General features: G+C 50.5%; 1 protein-coding gene across 2 annotated transcripts in view; it reads right to left on the bottom strand.

Annotated features, from left to right (window-relative positions):
- CUL2 (cullin 2) overlaps positions 1-12,162 on the bottom strand; it is a 45,639-nt gene extending 33,477 nt beyond the window's left edge. The window contains exons 1-2 of one of the 2 annotated variants that reach the window (XM_004588425.3): positions 11,964-12,162; positions 157-297 (exon numbers count right to left, since the gene is read on the bottom strand). In XM_004588425.3, coding sequence (XP_004588482.1) covers positions 157-275 — 119 coding nt within the window. In that variant the 5' untranslated portion in view covers positions 276-297; positions 11,964-12,162. Of the gene's footprint in view, positions 1-156; positions 298-11,702; positions 11,915-11,963 lie in introns of those variants that run through there. The other variant, XM_058669627.1, reaches the window with a different exon arrangement.
- Between the last annotated feature and the right edge of the window lie 1,137 nt (positions 12,163-13,299).

Raw genomic sequence — 13,299 nt, 5'->3', positions numbered from 1 at the left:
GAGGAGATATCAAGTGTTGAATACCACTATAAGCGAGGCGGCTTGGGAATGCAGGCTGTCCTGCATCTCCGATCTCCAGAAGCTTCCGGCTGCTCTCGCTCCGGAGCAAGCTGACCAACCTCAGCACCCCTGGCAGAAGGGCCTCGGGAAGGATACGAGAAGCGATCATTCCAGGTTGCTCTCTCCACATACTCCAGCATGACAACTGCTCTGATTGTCGTTAACAGCTTGTTCCAAGTTTCATCAAAATCTACCACTCTTGGTTTCAAAGACATTGTGCAGGTTTAGTGTTGAAATCTGTCAATTAGAAAAAAAACAAAACAAGGTTAGCATGAACTCCATCAAACTCAGCTTTTAAAACACCTATAATTTAAAAAAAAAGTGAAATGTAATCACCTGTGTCCGAGTCAGCCTTACTCACAGATACCTGTGAAGTCTTACCATATTTTAAGACAAGTAGGGATTTTCCTAGACTGTGATTCATGATCATTACAGAAGTGAGCTAGATAAACAAAGCTTCCACATGACCCAGTAACTCCACTTCTACAAGGACTTCGAAGAGAAATCAAAACCTGTCCTCAAAGTCTGGCCAGGAGGAAACATGTTGCTGCACCATTGATCATAATGGTCACCCACTGGAAAGCTTCTGGGTCATGGAGTCCAGCCACAGGCACCGATATATACCACCAACAAGGACCAGTCCACCAAGTGAAAGATGGTGGATTCCACACACACAGAACAGCCCAAACAGGCAAACCCAGCAACACAGCAGAGCTGAGCCATGACTGCAGCCTAGAGATGAGCCAGTGGCCACAACCGCTGATCTGCCTGTGACTGTACCAACTGTGAGCCTGATCTGGACACTTTAAATGGGTCTCCTGAATGCCACAGAAGTGAAGCTAAAATAAAGCGCTTCCATACCCAAGAAGTGAAGTACAAAACCCCACGAGGACTTTTAAAGCAATCTAATGAGGGGAGGGGAAAACAGGAATGTTCACATGTCAGCGCAGCATAGGTCCTTTCCACTCCTTCTTCTACCACTACAAGTGAGCAGCATTTCATGTTCCTGGAATTACTCTAAAATATACACAGGCCACAAAAATGTACATGGTTCTCAATAATGACGAATAACTTTGGGTCTACTCTCATTGGCTTCGCCAAAGACATACATTCACATGGTTCAGGACATATCAAGACAATGGGATGCTGGACTGTCTAACATTGTCTGTACTAGCAATGTTGGGGCACACTTAAATAGCAAACTGATGGAATTGTACTTATGAAAGAAAGTACTGTTGTGACAATATGGGGAAAATCAATCAGAGGGTGGGAATTTGGGGGAGGGGAATCCCAGACTATACAGAATCATACCATAAAAATAAAAATTTTAAGTAATTAAAAAAAACATAGTCATCAAAACTTAAATATTTATATCATCAATATTCCTATTCTTCAAAAATGGAAAGCAATCCAAATGCTCACCTAATAACAGAATGGCACAGTGGGCAGCAATAAAACTGAGTCAATTACTACTTTTACAGAAGTATTAATGACTACCATTTATTGATATTTTTGAAAGATTTCATTATCTAGCTGAAAAGTAGTGACTGGAAGTGCTGCTGGTTCATTCCTCAGGGGCTGTACCAGTCAAGGCTTAGGCACTGCCAGGATCTCAGAACTCCATCTGGTTTCTCATGGAGGTAGTGTTCGCCCACGTACTTAGGCTGGGAACTGGATTAGAAGCACAGCAGCTGGGACTCCAACCACTGTTCCAACCAGGCACTAGTGCTTCTTACAAGCACTAGGCTAACATGTTCTTGGTTTTCTTTGCTTCGCCCGCTGCTGTGCTGTTGCTGAAGCATCCTGAGATCAGGGGGGGCGATCAGATGCAACCCTACTTCTTGTCTCTCTGCTTTGTGTGAGAGAGCTCCAAGCACCATCAGCCCTCACCAGCCACTCTTAGGACAGACCACTCATTCTCAACCAGTTCTTCACTTCAGACAAAGTGATTTATTTTGCCAGGGCCCATATAATATGTGATTCCTACCCAAGTCCCCGCCCTGCTCTAGACAGACACATTTTGTTAGCACTTGGTTGACTCCTGTGATATCCCAGCCAGCCAAAGATCCCCTTCTTCCCCTGAAATATCCCTTAAGGTGGATAATAAAAGCAATGCCACACTCACAACACCCATCTTCCCAGAGCACATGCTGCACATCACTCACCATCTTCCTAACAGCATCCCACTGCAGAGCTGCTTCCAATTACATAACAGCAGCACCCACAGTAACCGCCCGTGCTTTAGACACCTCGTGAAACATCACCTTACTAATTGCTCAAGGTAACCCAAAGATGGCTGCTCTTACTCCCTCCACCCATCTTTAAGACCAAGAGACCAACATTTACACCTAAGGATTAGTTGGCCCCCTGGAGCTTGAACCAGGACCCACACAGATGCCCCCACTGTTTGCTGCACTTTCATGAGCTGGTTCAGACAAAGTAGAAGCCAGAGAGCAGCCTTAGAAAGTCACATCTTAAACATAAAGAAAAAATTTTTTCACATGGGAAAGATTGTGACTTAAGACTTTAAGAAACTTACACTCAGGCTAATCCTGCTAGCACCAGGATCCCACATGGGTGCCAGTTTGAGGCTCCACTTTCAACTCAGCTCTCTGCTTATCACCAGGGAAAGCAGCAGCTATGGCCATTGCGGCCATTTTGGGAGTGAGCCAGCAGATGGAAGATCTCTCTGTAAAGTCTGCCTTTAAAAATGAGTAAGTATTGGGCCCGGCAGCATGGTCTAGCGGCTAAAGTCCTCGCCTTGAAAGCCCTGGGATCCCATATGGGCACCGGTTCTAATCCCGGCAGCTCCACTTCCCATCCAGCTCCCTGCTTGTGGCCTGGGAAAGCAGTTGAGGACGGCCCAATGCATTGGGACACTGCACCCGCGTGGGAGACCCTTGGGACACTGCACCCGCGTGGGAGACCCAGAAGAGGTTCCTGGTTCCCGGCTTCGGATCGGCGCGCACAGGCCATTGACGCTCACTTGGGGAGTGAATCATCGGACGGAAGATCTTCCTCTCTGTCTCTCCTCCTCTGTGTATATCTGGCTGTAATAAAATGAATAAAATCTTTAAAAAAAAAAAAAAGATTCGTTTATTTCAATTGGAAAGGTGGATATACAGAGAGAAGGATGAACAGAGGAAGTACAGAGTTGGATTGGCAGTGGTGCAGCCGGGAAACGAACTAGCTCCTTTATGGGATGCCAACACCATAAGTAGGGATAGGAATTTGACATTAACAAGACACCAGATGGAATGAGTCACATAAGAGACCTTTATTCCAGTGGGAAAGGCAGCCGCAGGGGAGAGAAAGCAGAGCCAGTGACAGGAGGGGTCTGGGGAGGGGGGAGAGGGAGCACTAAAACAGGAGGCGAGCACGTGGGAGCAAGCCCTTAGGGCCTAAGGCAGGCAATCAGGGGCTGTGAGGGATTAGATAGAGCCCTCCCGGCCAGGAGGCGGGGCAGATGTGGGTACTGAGGGAGGGGCTGCAGGGCACTGGTGGCACGCTGCCATGAGGTTACAGCAGATTGGTGGAGAACAGGGTTGCAAGGTTATAGTGGATTGGCAGACAACAAAATTTAAACCTAAAGGGTGCGAGCCTTAAGGAAACCAAGACCTTAACAATCTTCACACTGATGTCCGAGGCACTCCTTACAGGTGGAGGCTTACTTAGCCTGTTATGTCACTGCACTGACACCTATTAAATTACTTTTAAATTTTTTATTTTAAAATATTTATTTATTTTATTTATTTAAAATTCAGATTTAGAGGAGATATAGAGAATGTCCTCTATCTACTGATTCACTCCCCAAATGGCTGCAATGGGCGGAGCTGAGCCAGGAGCTTCTTCAGGGTGTCCCACATGGGCTCAGGGTCCCAGGTCACAAGCAAGGAGCTGGATAGGAAGTGGAACAGCTAGGACACAAACTAGCGCCCATATGCAATCCTGACACTACAGGGTGGAGGATGCCAGGTAAGTCGCAGTGCCAGCCCCCGTTGGCTGTCAATCACATGGTCATCCTAGTTCAGGAACAGTTCAGGAAGACAGCACCTATGAGATGTCAGGCTAAGCTCAGGCAGCGTTATCTGAAGCTGCACACTAACTTTGCTCTTCTGTCCACATTTCTGATGCAGAGGGAGCTAGACCACTGCTCAAGTCCTCAGGCCTTCTCCCTTGCTTTGTGGCATCACTCTGGCAGGCAGTTCATGCAAGGCAACCCGACAGGCTGCCTCCTTGAGTACCCTCCTTAGGGATCCTTCTCAGCAGTCTGCACATGCCAACAGGAAGCTATCCACTCAGAATACCCACTCAGAATCTTAGCTCATGCCGTATACACATTAAACACCAAATGAATCCCAGAAATAAACCACGCTGAGGCACAGCATGCAAAGCCGCAGTCTGGCATGCCAGCATCTACTGGTCCCAGCTACTCCAAGTTTCCGACCTGGCTTCCTGCTGATGTACCTAAAAGGCAGTAGAAGACCTGAGCACATGGGCTCCTGCCACCCGCACGGCAGACCTAAATGGAGTCCCCGCTCCTGACTTCTGCCTGGCTTGGCCTCAAGTACTACACTTGCCAGCCTAACCCTGCCACTCTGCCTTTCAAACACTGCCAGTGTAACACTGTCACTCTGCCTTTCAAACAAATAGGTAATTTTTTTTAAAGACAAAGAAGTTAAAAGTATAAAACTTGGCATTGGCACTGTGGCAGTGAGTCAAAGCCACATGAGCAGTTTGGAGTGTTGGCTCCTCCACTTCCAATCCAGGTCACTGGTAATACACACGGCAAAGAAGAGGGTCAATTCCTGTTGCCCACATGGCGTCCACCTGGCCCAGTCCTGATCACCACGGTCATCTGGGAGAAAGAATCAGTAGCTCTCTCTCTCTCTCATCACCTCCCTCCTTTTCGCCTTCTCTCCCTCTGTGTAATCATTTCAAGGGGAAAAAAATCTAGTTTAAAGTTGTTTTTTTTTTTTTTTAAGAAACTCTATTTCTTTCCTACCTCCAACAGCCACAGGCCCATCACTCCATCTGGGACTCAGGGAGCCAAGAACTCAAGTCACACTGTTCTGCTGCTTCCTGGGTTATCACACCATCAAGAAGTTAAGTCACAAGTGCAAGAGTGGGGACTCGAACCAGGTACTCTGATATGAGATATATGTATCCCAGGAAGTGACCTAAGGCCTCCATGAAACATTTGTCCCTTTAATTCCAGTTTCTATCCTCCGTATTCTTCCTATATCTGATGAAGGATTACTGTCCAAAGTACAGAAGAAAAATGTAACCTACTTTAAAAACCAGGAAAAGGTTAAGTACACATTTCTTCAGATAAAGTACACAAACAACCAGTGAGCCCATGAAAAGATGCTCAACATTACAAATCATTTGTGAAGTGCAACTCAAACCACAGTGTGAGACCACTTCATACCCAGGATCACAACCGCAATTTGAAACGCGGAGAAAGCAAAGCCCTTAGTCACTGCTGGTGGGAAGGAGAACCGGCACAGTGGCTGCAGGACAGCGTAGGGTCTCAGTGGGCTCAACCCAGAGACCATGCGACCCAGCACCTGCCCTCCAAGAGCTCCCTCAAAGGGCTGGGACACGCATGTGGCCAAGTTCACTTTAGCACTGCTCACAGCAATCCTGGTGCTCATCCGTGAAAAACATGCCACAGACAGATACAACCTACACAGACATGCACCCAATACATGCAACATACACATCACACAGAAACACACATGCATACATAACATGCGCATGCAACACATGCATGCATACACCTCACACATACAACATACACCTCATACACAGAAACACATAGCACAAACTACATACATATAACACACGTAACAGACATGTGTATGACATACACACATACATTGTGTACAAGCCATATATATCACTCATGACACACACAGGCATGCACATAAGAGAGGTACACATGCAATGTGCATATGCATAACAGACATACATGAAGGCATGGGCTCTGTGGCCAGGCTCACTTCAGCACTGCTCACAGCAGCCACAGTGGAAAGCAATCTGGGTGGACACCAGCAGATAAACTAGCCACAGACATACACAACACTCGGACATGCATGTGATACAGAGGCAGACAATAAACAAGCACATATTCAACCAGGAAGCTCCCATACACACGCGGTGGGCCATGAGGACACTAGCTAAGCCAAATCCATCACATGCTAAACGAGAAGCATCGTAGGATCCTACTGACACAAGGTACCCAGAACAGGAAATTGATCCAGTCGGAGGGTGCGTGGCAGGGACAAGGCAAAGTAAACAGTTAAAGCTTCCCTGAGTGTAACAGCAGTGACAACACTGGGCTACAAACTGAGAGATGGCTGCCCTGGACGATTTTGCTGTGTAATTTTAACCACAATTAAGACAGAGCCAGGCACAGTAGCCTAGTGGCTAAAGTCCTTGCCTTGCATGCGCCAAGACCACAAGAGTGTCCCAGATGTTCCACTTGCCATCCAGCTCCCTGCTTATGGCCTGGGAAAGCAGCCCAAAGCCTTGGGATCCTACACTTGTATGGGAGACCCAGAGGGAGCTCCTGGCTCCTGGCGTCAGATCGGTTCAGCTCCAGCTGTTTAGGCCACTTGGAAAGTGAACCAGCGGGTGGAAGATCTTCCTCTCTGTCTTTCTCTCTGTACATCTGCCTTTCCAATAAAAATAAACCTTTCTATGGTCCTTTTTCTGAGGTACTTAAGGTCTAGAGTACATAGCCAGCAACCTAAACCCAATCCAAAATGCCCTCTCCGTCATCTTAAATGCACATTCACTAATCAAAGCACTCTGACCTCCCCTAACGTCACACTGCTTGCTAAAACTTTTACACAACATACATGACAACCCTACTTGAAGAAGCATCCTCTACCTGTCACTGTCAGAAAAGCCACAAGTAAAGGGGGTGGCCACAAACCCTGGGTCGCTGAAGAGCAGTCAGAGGCGCAACATTCCTGCACACAGGACCCAGGCTCCACATGCAGGACAGGGGTCTGGGGGCCTTGACATCCAGGAACCATGAGCACAGGGAGAACCCAGACTCAGGGTTCTAAACATCTCTGGCCAACAAGACCAACAGGAGCTCCCCCAAACAGCGGTTGTTTCCAAGTGGGGAGCAAACACAACACGAGCCTGGACTGTTACAGCGTTAGAAAACAGGAAGCACCGAGCAGCCACACACAGCCTGGATGACCAACTACCGGACATCACTAATGTGCACAGCCAATCCTGAGGACCAGTCCCTAATCACAAAACCTCTAACAGATGAATTGCCGTTATTGAATGTGGAAGGCAATGAGAACACAAAGTCATCGTTAGCAGTGCGTCAGGGTGGTAACGGCCGCAGGCAGGATCCCCCCACCCCAGATGCCAGCAGGTATCTGTGTAGAGCCAATGTCTCGCTCCATGCCATCAACTCATCCTGGAAAAGCCAGTTACTCCACAAGTGGGAACTGCGGCAGGTACTTCCCCATCCCGAGAGGTCACGTCACCTCTCAGGACACACCGAGCCCTGGTACCCTGAGAGGGGACTCGGGGTTGCTTCTACACTGTGCACCCTGTCTAACAAGAACACACGACAAAAGCAAACCAGGAGACCTTCTCCAAAACAACTGACCCTTCACAAGCATGATGATGTCAGAGAGGGAACACTGTGGCAGAGTGGAGGTGACCAAGAGGAACGAATGTTACGTCTGACCCTGCTCTGAATCTTGAGATGGAAAGTGGTTGTTAGTGGAAAAACAGGTGAAATTCAAACACAAACGGAATAAGCCTTCCGGGGTGGGTTACCATGCCCAGGGCACGCACAGTGGCAGCAGCTCCTACAGCTCAGACGGGACATGGCAGACTCCTGCTGAACGTGACAACTGGTGTCCACACAAGATCCTATCAAACACTAATTCTCCAACCCAGACTTCTCCTCAGGGAGCAAGAATAAAGGTAACGATAAAATAACCACAAAATCAGACTGAACAACCTCAAAAAAAGCAAACCAACTAGGCAGATCAATTTCCACAGAAAGTATGCCTTGCTAGCATTCCATGAGCTCTGGTCTGGAATCCAGGCTGCTCCACTTCTAATCCAGCTCCCTGCCAATGGCCTGGGCAGGCAGCAGGAGACCTGGACAGAGTTCCTGGCTCCTGCCTTCAGCAAGGTCCAGCCTCAGCCATTGAGGCCACTGAGAATGGCAGCTCTCTCTCGTATATGTATGTATGTATGTATGTGTGTGTGTGTGTGTATATATATATATATATATATATTTGATCTCTCTCTCTTGTATATATGTATATATAATAATTAAATTTTTAAAAATCTGGAAACAATTACTGCAAAACAAGTCAACCAACATGGTTCAATCACACACCCCTAAAGCCTAACCTTACAACCTAGTAACACCACTTGCTACCTAGTAACTCAGAATTTCGACTATACCCAGCTTTAACACTGCCAGCAAGCCTTCCCCAAGGAAAAGCCAAAATTAAGGCAGTCACGCTGGACAAACCCACAGTTGTTGCCAGAGTACTCCAAGAACGACTGGGCCTGCAGGGTAACAGATACATCACTGTTCAGATTAAAACCCAGGCAGAACACCCAGAAGCCATTATCCTGGCCTGCACTAAGCAGAGAATTCAGCCACAAAGCTCAAATCTAAATAGCTCATTGCATGCCCCAGGATAATGGTCCCAATTTTGGCTTGTTTTTCCGAGACACAGAATTGGCCAGTCTTGAGTTCAGGCATGACTGTCATCAGTTCACGTCAACTTCACCGATGGTGCAACACACCAAAACACTGCTTTGAATTAGTCACTCTCACAGTACATTCAGGGACACAGCGGACAAGGCAGCACACAACAGCTGCTGTGCGCAGTGTCACAGGAAATCTCCCCAAAGGACACTCAGCTTTGTCTCAGCTTTGACAAAACTCACTCCTGTACTTTAGCAGCTCCCGGCAGGGACAAAAATCAGAAAATGCTGGAGTCTGCACGCGTCCTTTCCTTTTTATAGCTGCTACTGCATTTCCAACTTTTGAATATTAGTTAATACTCTAACAGCACAAAGTTTCAAAGCATGGAACATACCAGTTTTGCAAACTGGTGACAATAAGATACACATTTGAAACAGCTGACATTGACCGGCTCCAAGGAAAATGGAAGGACAGGGTAAGGTGTGGAAACAGAATCTAATTCCTAGTAAACAGCATGCATTTTGAGCTACATGAACAGTCATTCAAAGCAGAAGCATGGTTTCGCACATGCCAATGACTCCACACCTCCATCTTGCCCTCTCCAACACAACTCAGGTTCCATGAAGCTCACTTGCTCTCTGCTGGATCCATATTGCCCACTCTGAATAATTTTCAAGCAATCAATGGCTGAGTCCTAACTCCCACTCAATTCCAGACCAATACATCCAACCGCCTACTTGTCCCCACTACCGCCGGCACCACGAGACCCAGGCAAAGACAGCTGACCCAGGTCGACCCCATCTAACAACTTGCTGTCCAGCTCTTCCCATCCCAGCACGGGTCACCGTCTTCCAGTTGAAACTACAGACTTGCGAATCACTTTTATTCCAACTGACTGCACCCTTACCCAGCCACACGTTCAATACACATCTTCACAAAACCTTCTCACTCCCCTTCTCACAGTTCCTCTCCTTTTCTCCTCTCCACTCAGACTGTAAATCAGATCCTGTTAGCCCAGCATTTTGGGGGCCAGCATTGTGGCTCAGTGAGTTAAGCTGCCACCTGTCACAATGGTATCCCATAAGGGTACCAGTTCGGGTCCTGGTTGCTCTGCTTCCAATCCAGCTCCATGCTGATGCACCTGGGAGGGCAGCAGAAGCTGACCCAAGAACTTGGGCCCCTGACAGCCATATAGGAGACCTGCAAGGAGTTCAAGGCTCTAGGCTCTGTGGCCTTTTGGGGGGTTAAACAGTGGAAGACCTCGCCCTGTTTCTCCTTCTCTGTAACTCAAATGAATAAAAAGCAAAAGAAGTTTCATTAGCTCTTCAGTGTACTTCATGAACAAAAGCCAAATCCCTTCTGATAGTGAGATAAGGACTGATGACCTGGCCCCTGGCTACTTTTCAGTTTATTTATCTGCAAAGCAGAAGTAGGGAGAGGACAAAGAGAATCTCCTATCAGCTGGTTCACTTCTCAAATGGCAACAACAACCAGGGCTAGGCCAGGATGAAGCCAGCAGCCTGCAATTCCATCTGGGTTTCTGATATGGGAGTCAGGCGCCATCTTCTACTGCTTTTCCAAGGCACCTTAGCAGGAAGTTAGATCAGGAGCAGAGCAGCCAGGATGCAAATCAGTGTCCATGGTGGATGTCGGCATGACAGGCAGCAGCTTAACTGGATATGCCACCACTCCAGGGGTCCCCTGGATACAAAACCTTCCCTTAGAATTTGGAAAGGCTGTTGCATGATCTTTTGCAGCCACCAGGTCAGAGGCTCCCCTGCCAAGGCCTTTCCTGACCACAGTGTCTGGACCACGGCTCTCCGTTGCTATAGCCGCCTGCCCCTTTGTTCTATCCCCACCACCGCACTTCCTCTCCACTGGGCTGTTCTTATCCAGCATGCTTCCCTCCACAACCAGGGGGAGATTTCATTCACTCTCCCCAACGTGTCCAACGTAGCTTGGCGTATGGAGCAGCTGCTGAAGAAATACCTGCTAATCAGTTACTAAGGCAAAATCAACTTGAAACAAGGCATACAATACTTAGTGACCCACTGGCAAGGATGAAAAAACAAAATTCACTAATACATTCATTCATAATACGACGAAAATGACCAGAGGTTGAGGGACAGTGTCCCAGATAAATGTGAACACCCTAGACAATGAAAAGCAACCAGAAATGTCCCAAACAACAGACAGTAGGGCAGAGTGGGGAAGGGCGGGGAGAAAGAGAAAGTGGGAGACAAAACACGTCTGGTATTCTACCTGTTCTGGAAGGACCTCCCAAATCCTGAGTATGGTTTACCAGATGCAAGGTAGAGATACCTTGGAAAGCAGCTTTTAGGGTGGTTTTAAACGTTTACTCCCCAGTCGGGTAGTCAAGGAGATTATTTCCCTACTCCCTACCACCGGGAAAGCGTACCTCAAGAGTTCCTTACAGAACCCAGGGTAGCCTGTCCTGGGGGCACGCAAGCCCCGGCTGGGGCAGGGTCCCGACTCCCCAGCGTGCAAGCAGCAGATGCCGCCAGCAGAATCTAGGGGATCCTGTCTGCAGCCCCGCCTGCCCCCCAAGACCCCACTGGGTGCAGACAGGAGGTGCAACGTGCAAGGAGGCTCCCGGCGCCACCCTCCACACACACACACACTCCCCGCAGCTGCATGACTGACTGGCCACGGAAACAAGTGAGGACACTCGCCGGGTGGACGCAAGCCCGCAGCCCCAACACACACACACCTCACGTCGCGTCGGCTAGCACCGGGCAGCCGCCATCCACGCCGGGGCCGGCGAGAGGCGCCCCAGGCCCGGCGTGGGGGACAAGGCCCGGCGTGGAGGCTCAGCACGCCGGGCCGGTAGGTCACGGCCAGGTCCACCCGCTCCTCCTCCTCCTCGGGCCCCGCTCGCCCCAGCACCCGCCGACCCCCACCCCCCATTTACCGGAGGGGAAGTCTCCCCACGCCGGCAGCCCCCTCCCCGACTCCCCGGCCAGGGGAGGCGGCCCGCGGTGGGACAGGTTCAAGCTCTTCCCCCCACGGCGAGGAGGTGGGCGGCGGCGGCTGTCAGCTCGCGCTCCCCGATCCCCGCGCCGCCATTACTGGGCGCCGAGGCCGCCTCCCCACAGGCCGGCCGCCGCCACCGGGCCCCCGAGAGCGGGGGTGGGGGAGCCGAGCCCGGACAGCCCGCGCGCCCGCCGCTCACCTGCCGGAGCCAGGAAACGCAGCGTGAGGCCGAGGCCGCCGCCGCCGCCGCCCCCGAGGCGGGACGCGGGGGGAACGGGAGAAGGCCGGGCCGGCGGCGGGATCAGCACAACGACCGTCCTCCGGGGCGCCCGGCTTGGCCCCCCACACATACACACCCTGCGGCCGCCAGCTTCCGCTGCTCCCGGACACCCCCCTCCCGGAGCGATGGTACAGCCCGCGGTACGGCAAGCGCAGGGGCCCAGCTCGGCGTTCTCGCGAAGGCCGCCGTAATGGAAGCCGCCTCAGAGTGACTCCGGGAAAAGGAGGCGGCGGCGCTTCTGTGCGTCCCCGAACTCCGCGCGGTCCGAGGGGAACCTACTTACTGCGCGTCCCGCCGCAGCAGTGGAGCTGTTCAGATCTGCGTGATCACCGGGAGGCTCATCTTTTTATCTTGGCGGTGGGAATGGCCAAAGATGAAAAGAAAAACAAACACATACAAAAAACTAGATGACGGGATGATGGGTTTGTTAATAGGGTTTTTATCTGTTCCGGTTTGTAAAGGTTTTCCCGGGTGAGGAGCTTCGCCTCACAGCCTGGGTGGATCCTATCACTAAATCCTTTTCGTTCACCTAACCCCGGCAGTCCCCAAAACACAAAAATCCAACCCCCCACCCCGGAAAAAAAATGCAGATTTATTCCCCGGGTCCTCCGGGTCCCCATGTGCAGGGCAGGCCCGGCCCCATCCTCCCAGCTCCCCCAGTAATTGTGTCTTCTTCCAGCCCCACCCGTCTTCCCCTGGCCCTGACCCCACAGACTCCAAATTCAGCAGTTTGTTGCCATACATCACCTGCTGGCTCACTCCTCTTTCTTTTCGTAAGATTGGTTTGTTGATTGGAAAGGCAGAGAGACAGATCTTCCCACACGGCCCTAGGACCAGGCCCAAGCCAGGGACTCGCTCCCCATCTCCACCGTGGGGACAGCAGCCCATGCCCCATGCACCCCTCTGCTTGCCTGCCAGGAGCATCCTAGGAGAGCAGGGATGGGAAGTGGGGCGGCCGGGACTGGAACCTGCCCCATCTTCCTCCCTCCTGGAATCCTGGGGTTCTCAAAGTTGTGTTTGCGCAGAGATCCCGACACTGAGGACTGTTTCCACTGCCCCAAGCTCCCTGTTGGTTGCACCTGCTGACTTGGGAGCTTCCTTGGGGCCCCGCGTGTGTGGCTGGAGAGGCAGGCATCTCCTAGGAGCTGCTCTGCTTCTGATCCAGCCGCCTGCAGACGCTTCTGGGAGGGCTGCCTAGAGTTCCTGCCTTGTGACTTTGGCCTGGCCTGGCCCTGACCATCAGAGGCATTTGGAC

Source organism: Ochotona princeps, chromosome 10 (genome assembly GCF_030435755.1).
Source record: "Ochotona princeps isolate mOchPri1 chromosome 10, mOchPri1.hap1, whole genome shotgun sequence".
NCBI classification, from domain to species: Eukaryota; Metazoa; Chordata; class Mammalia; order Lagomorpha; family Ochotonidae; genus Ochotona; species Ochotona princeps.
Note: the sequence above shows the minus strand (reverse complement) of the source record. Positions and strands in the feature narration are given on the sequence as shown.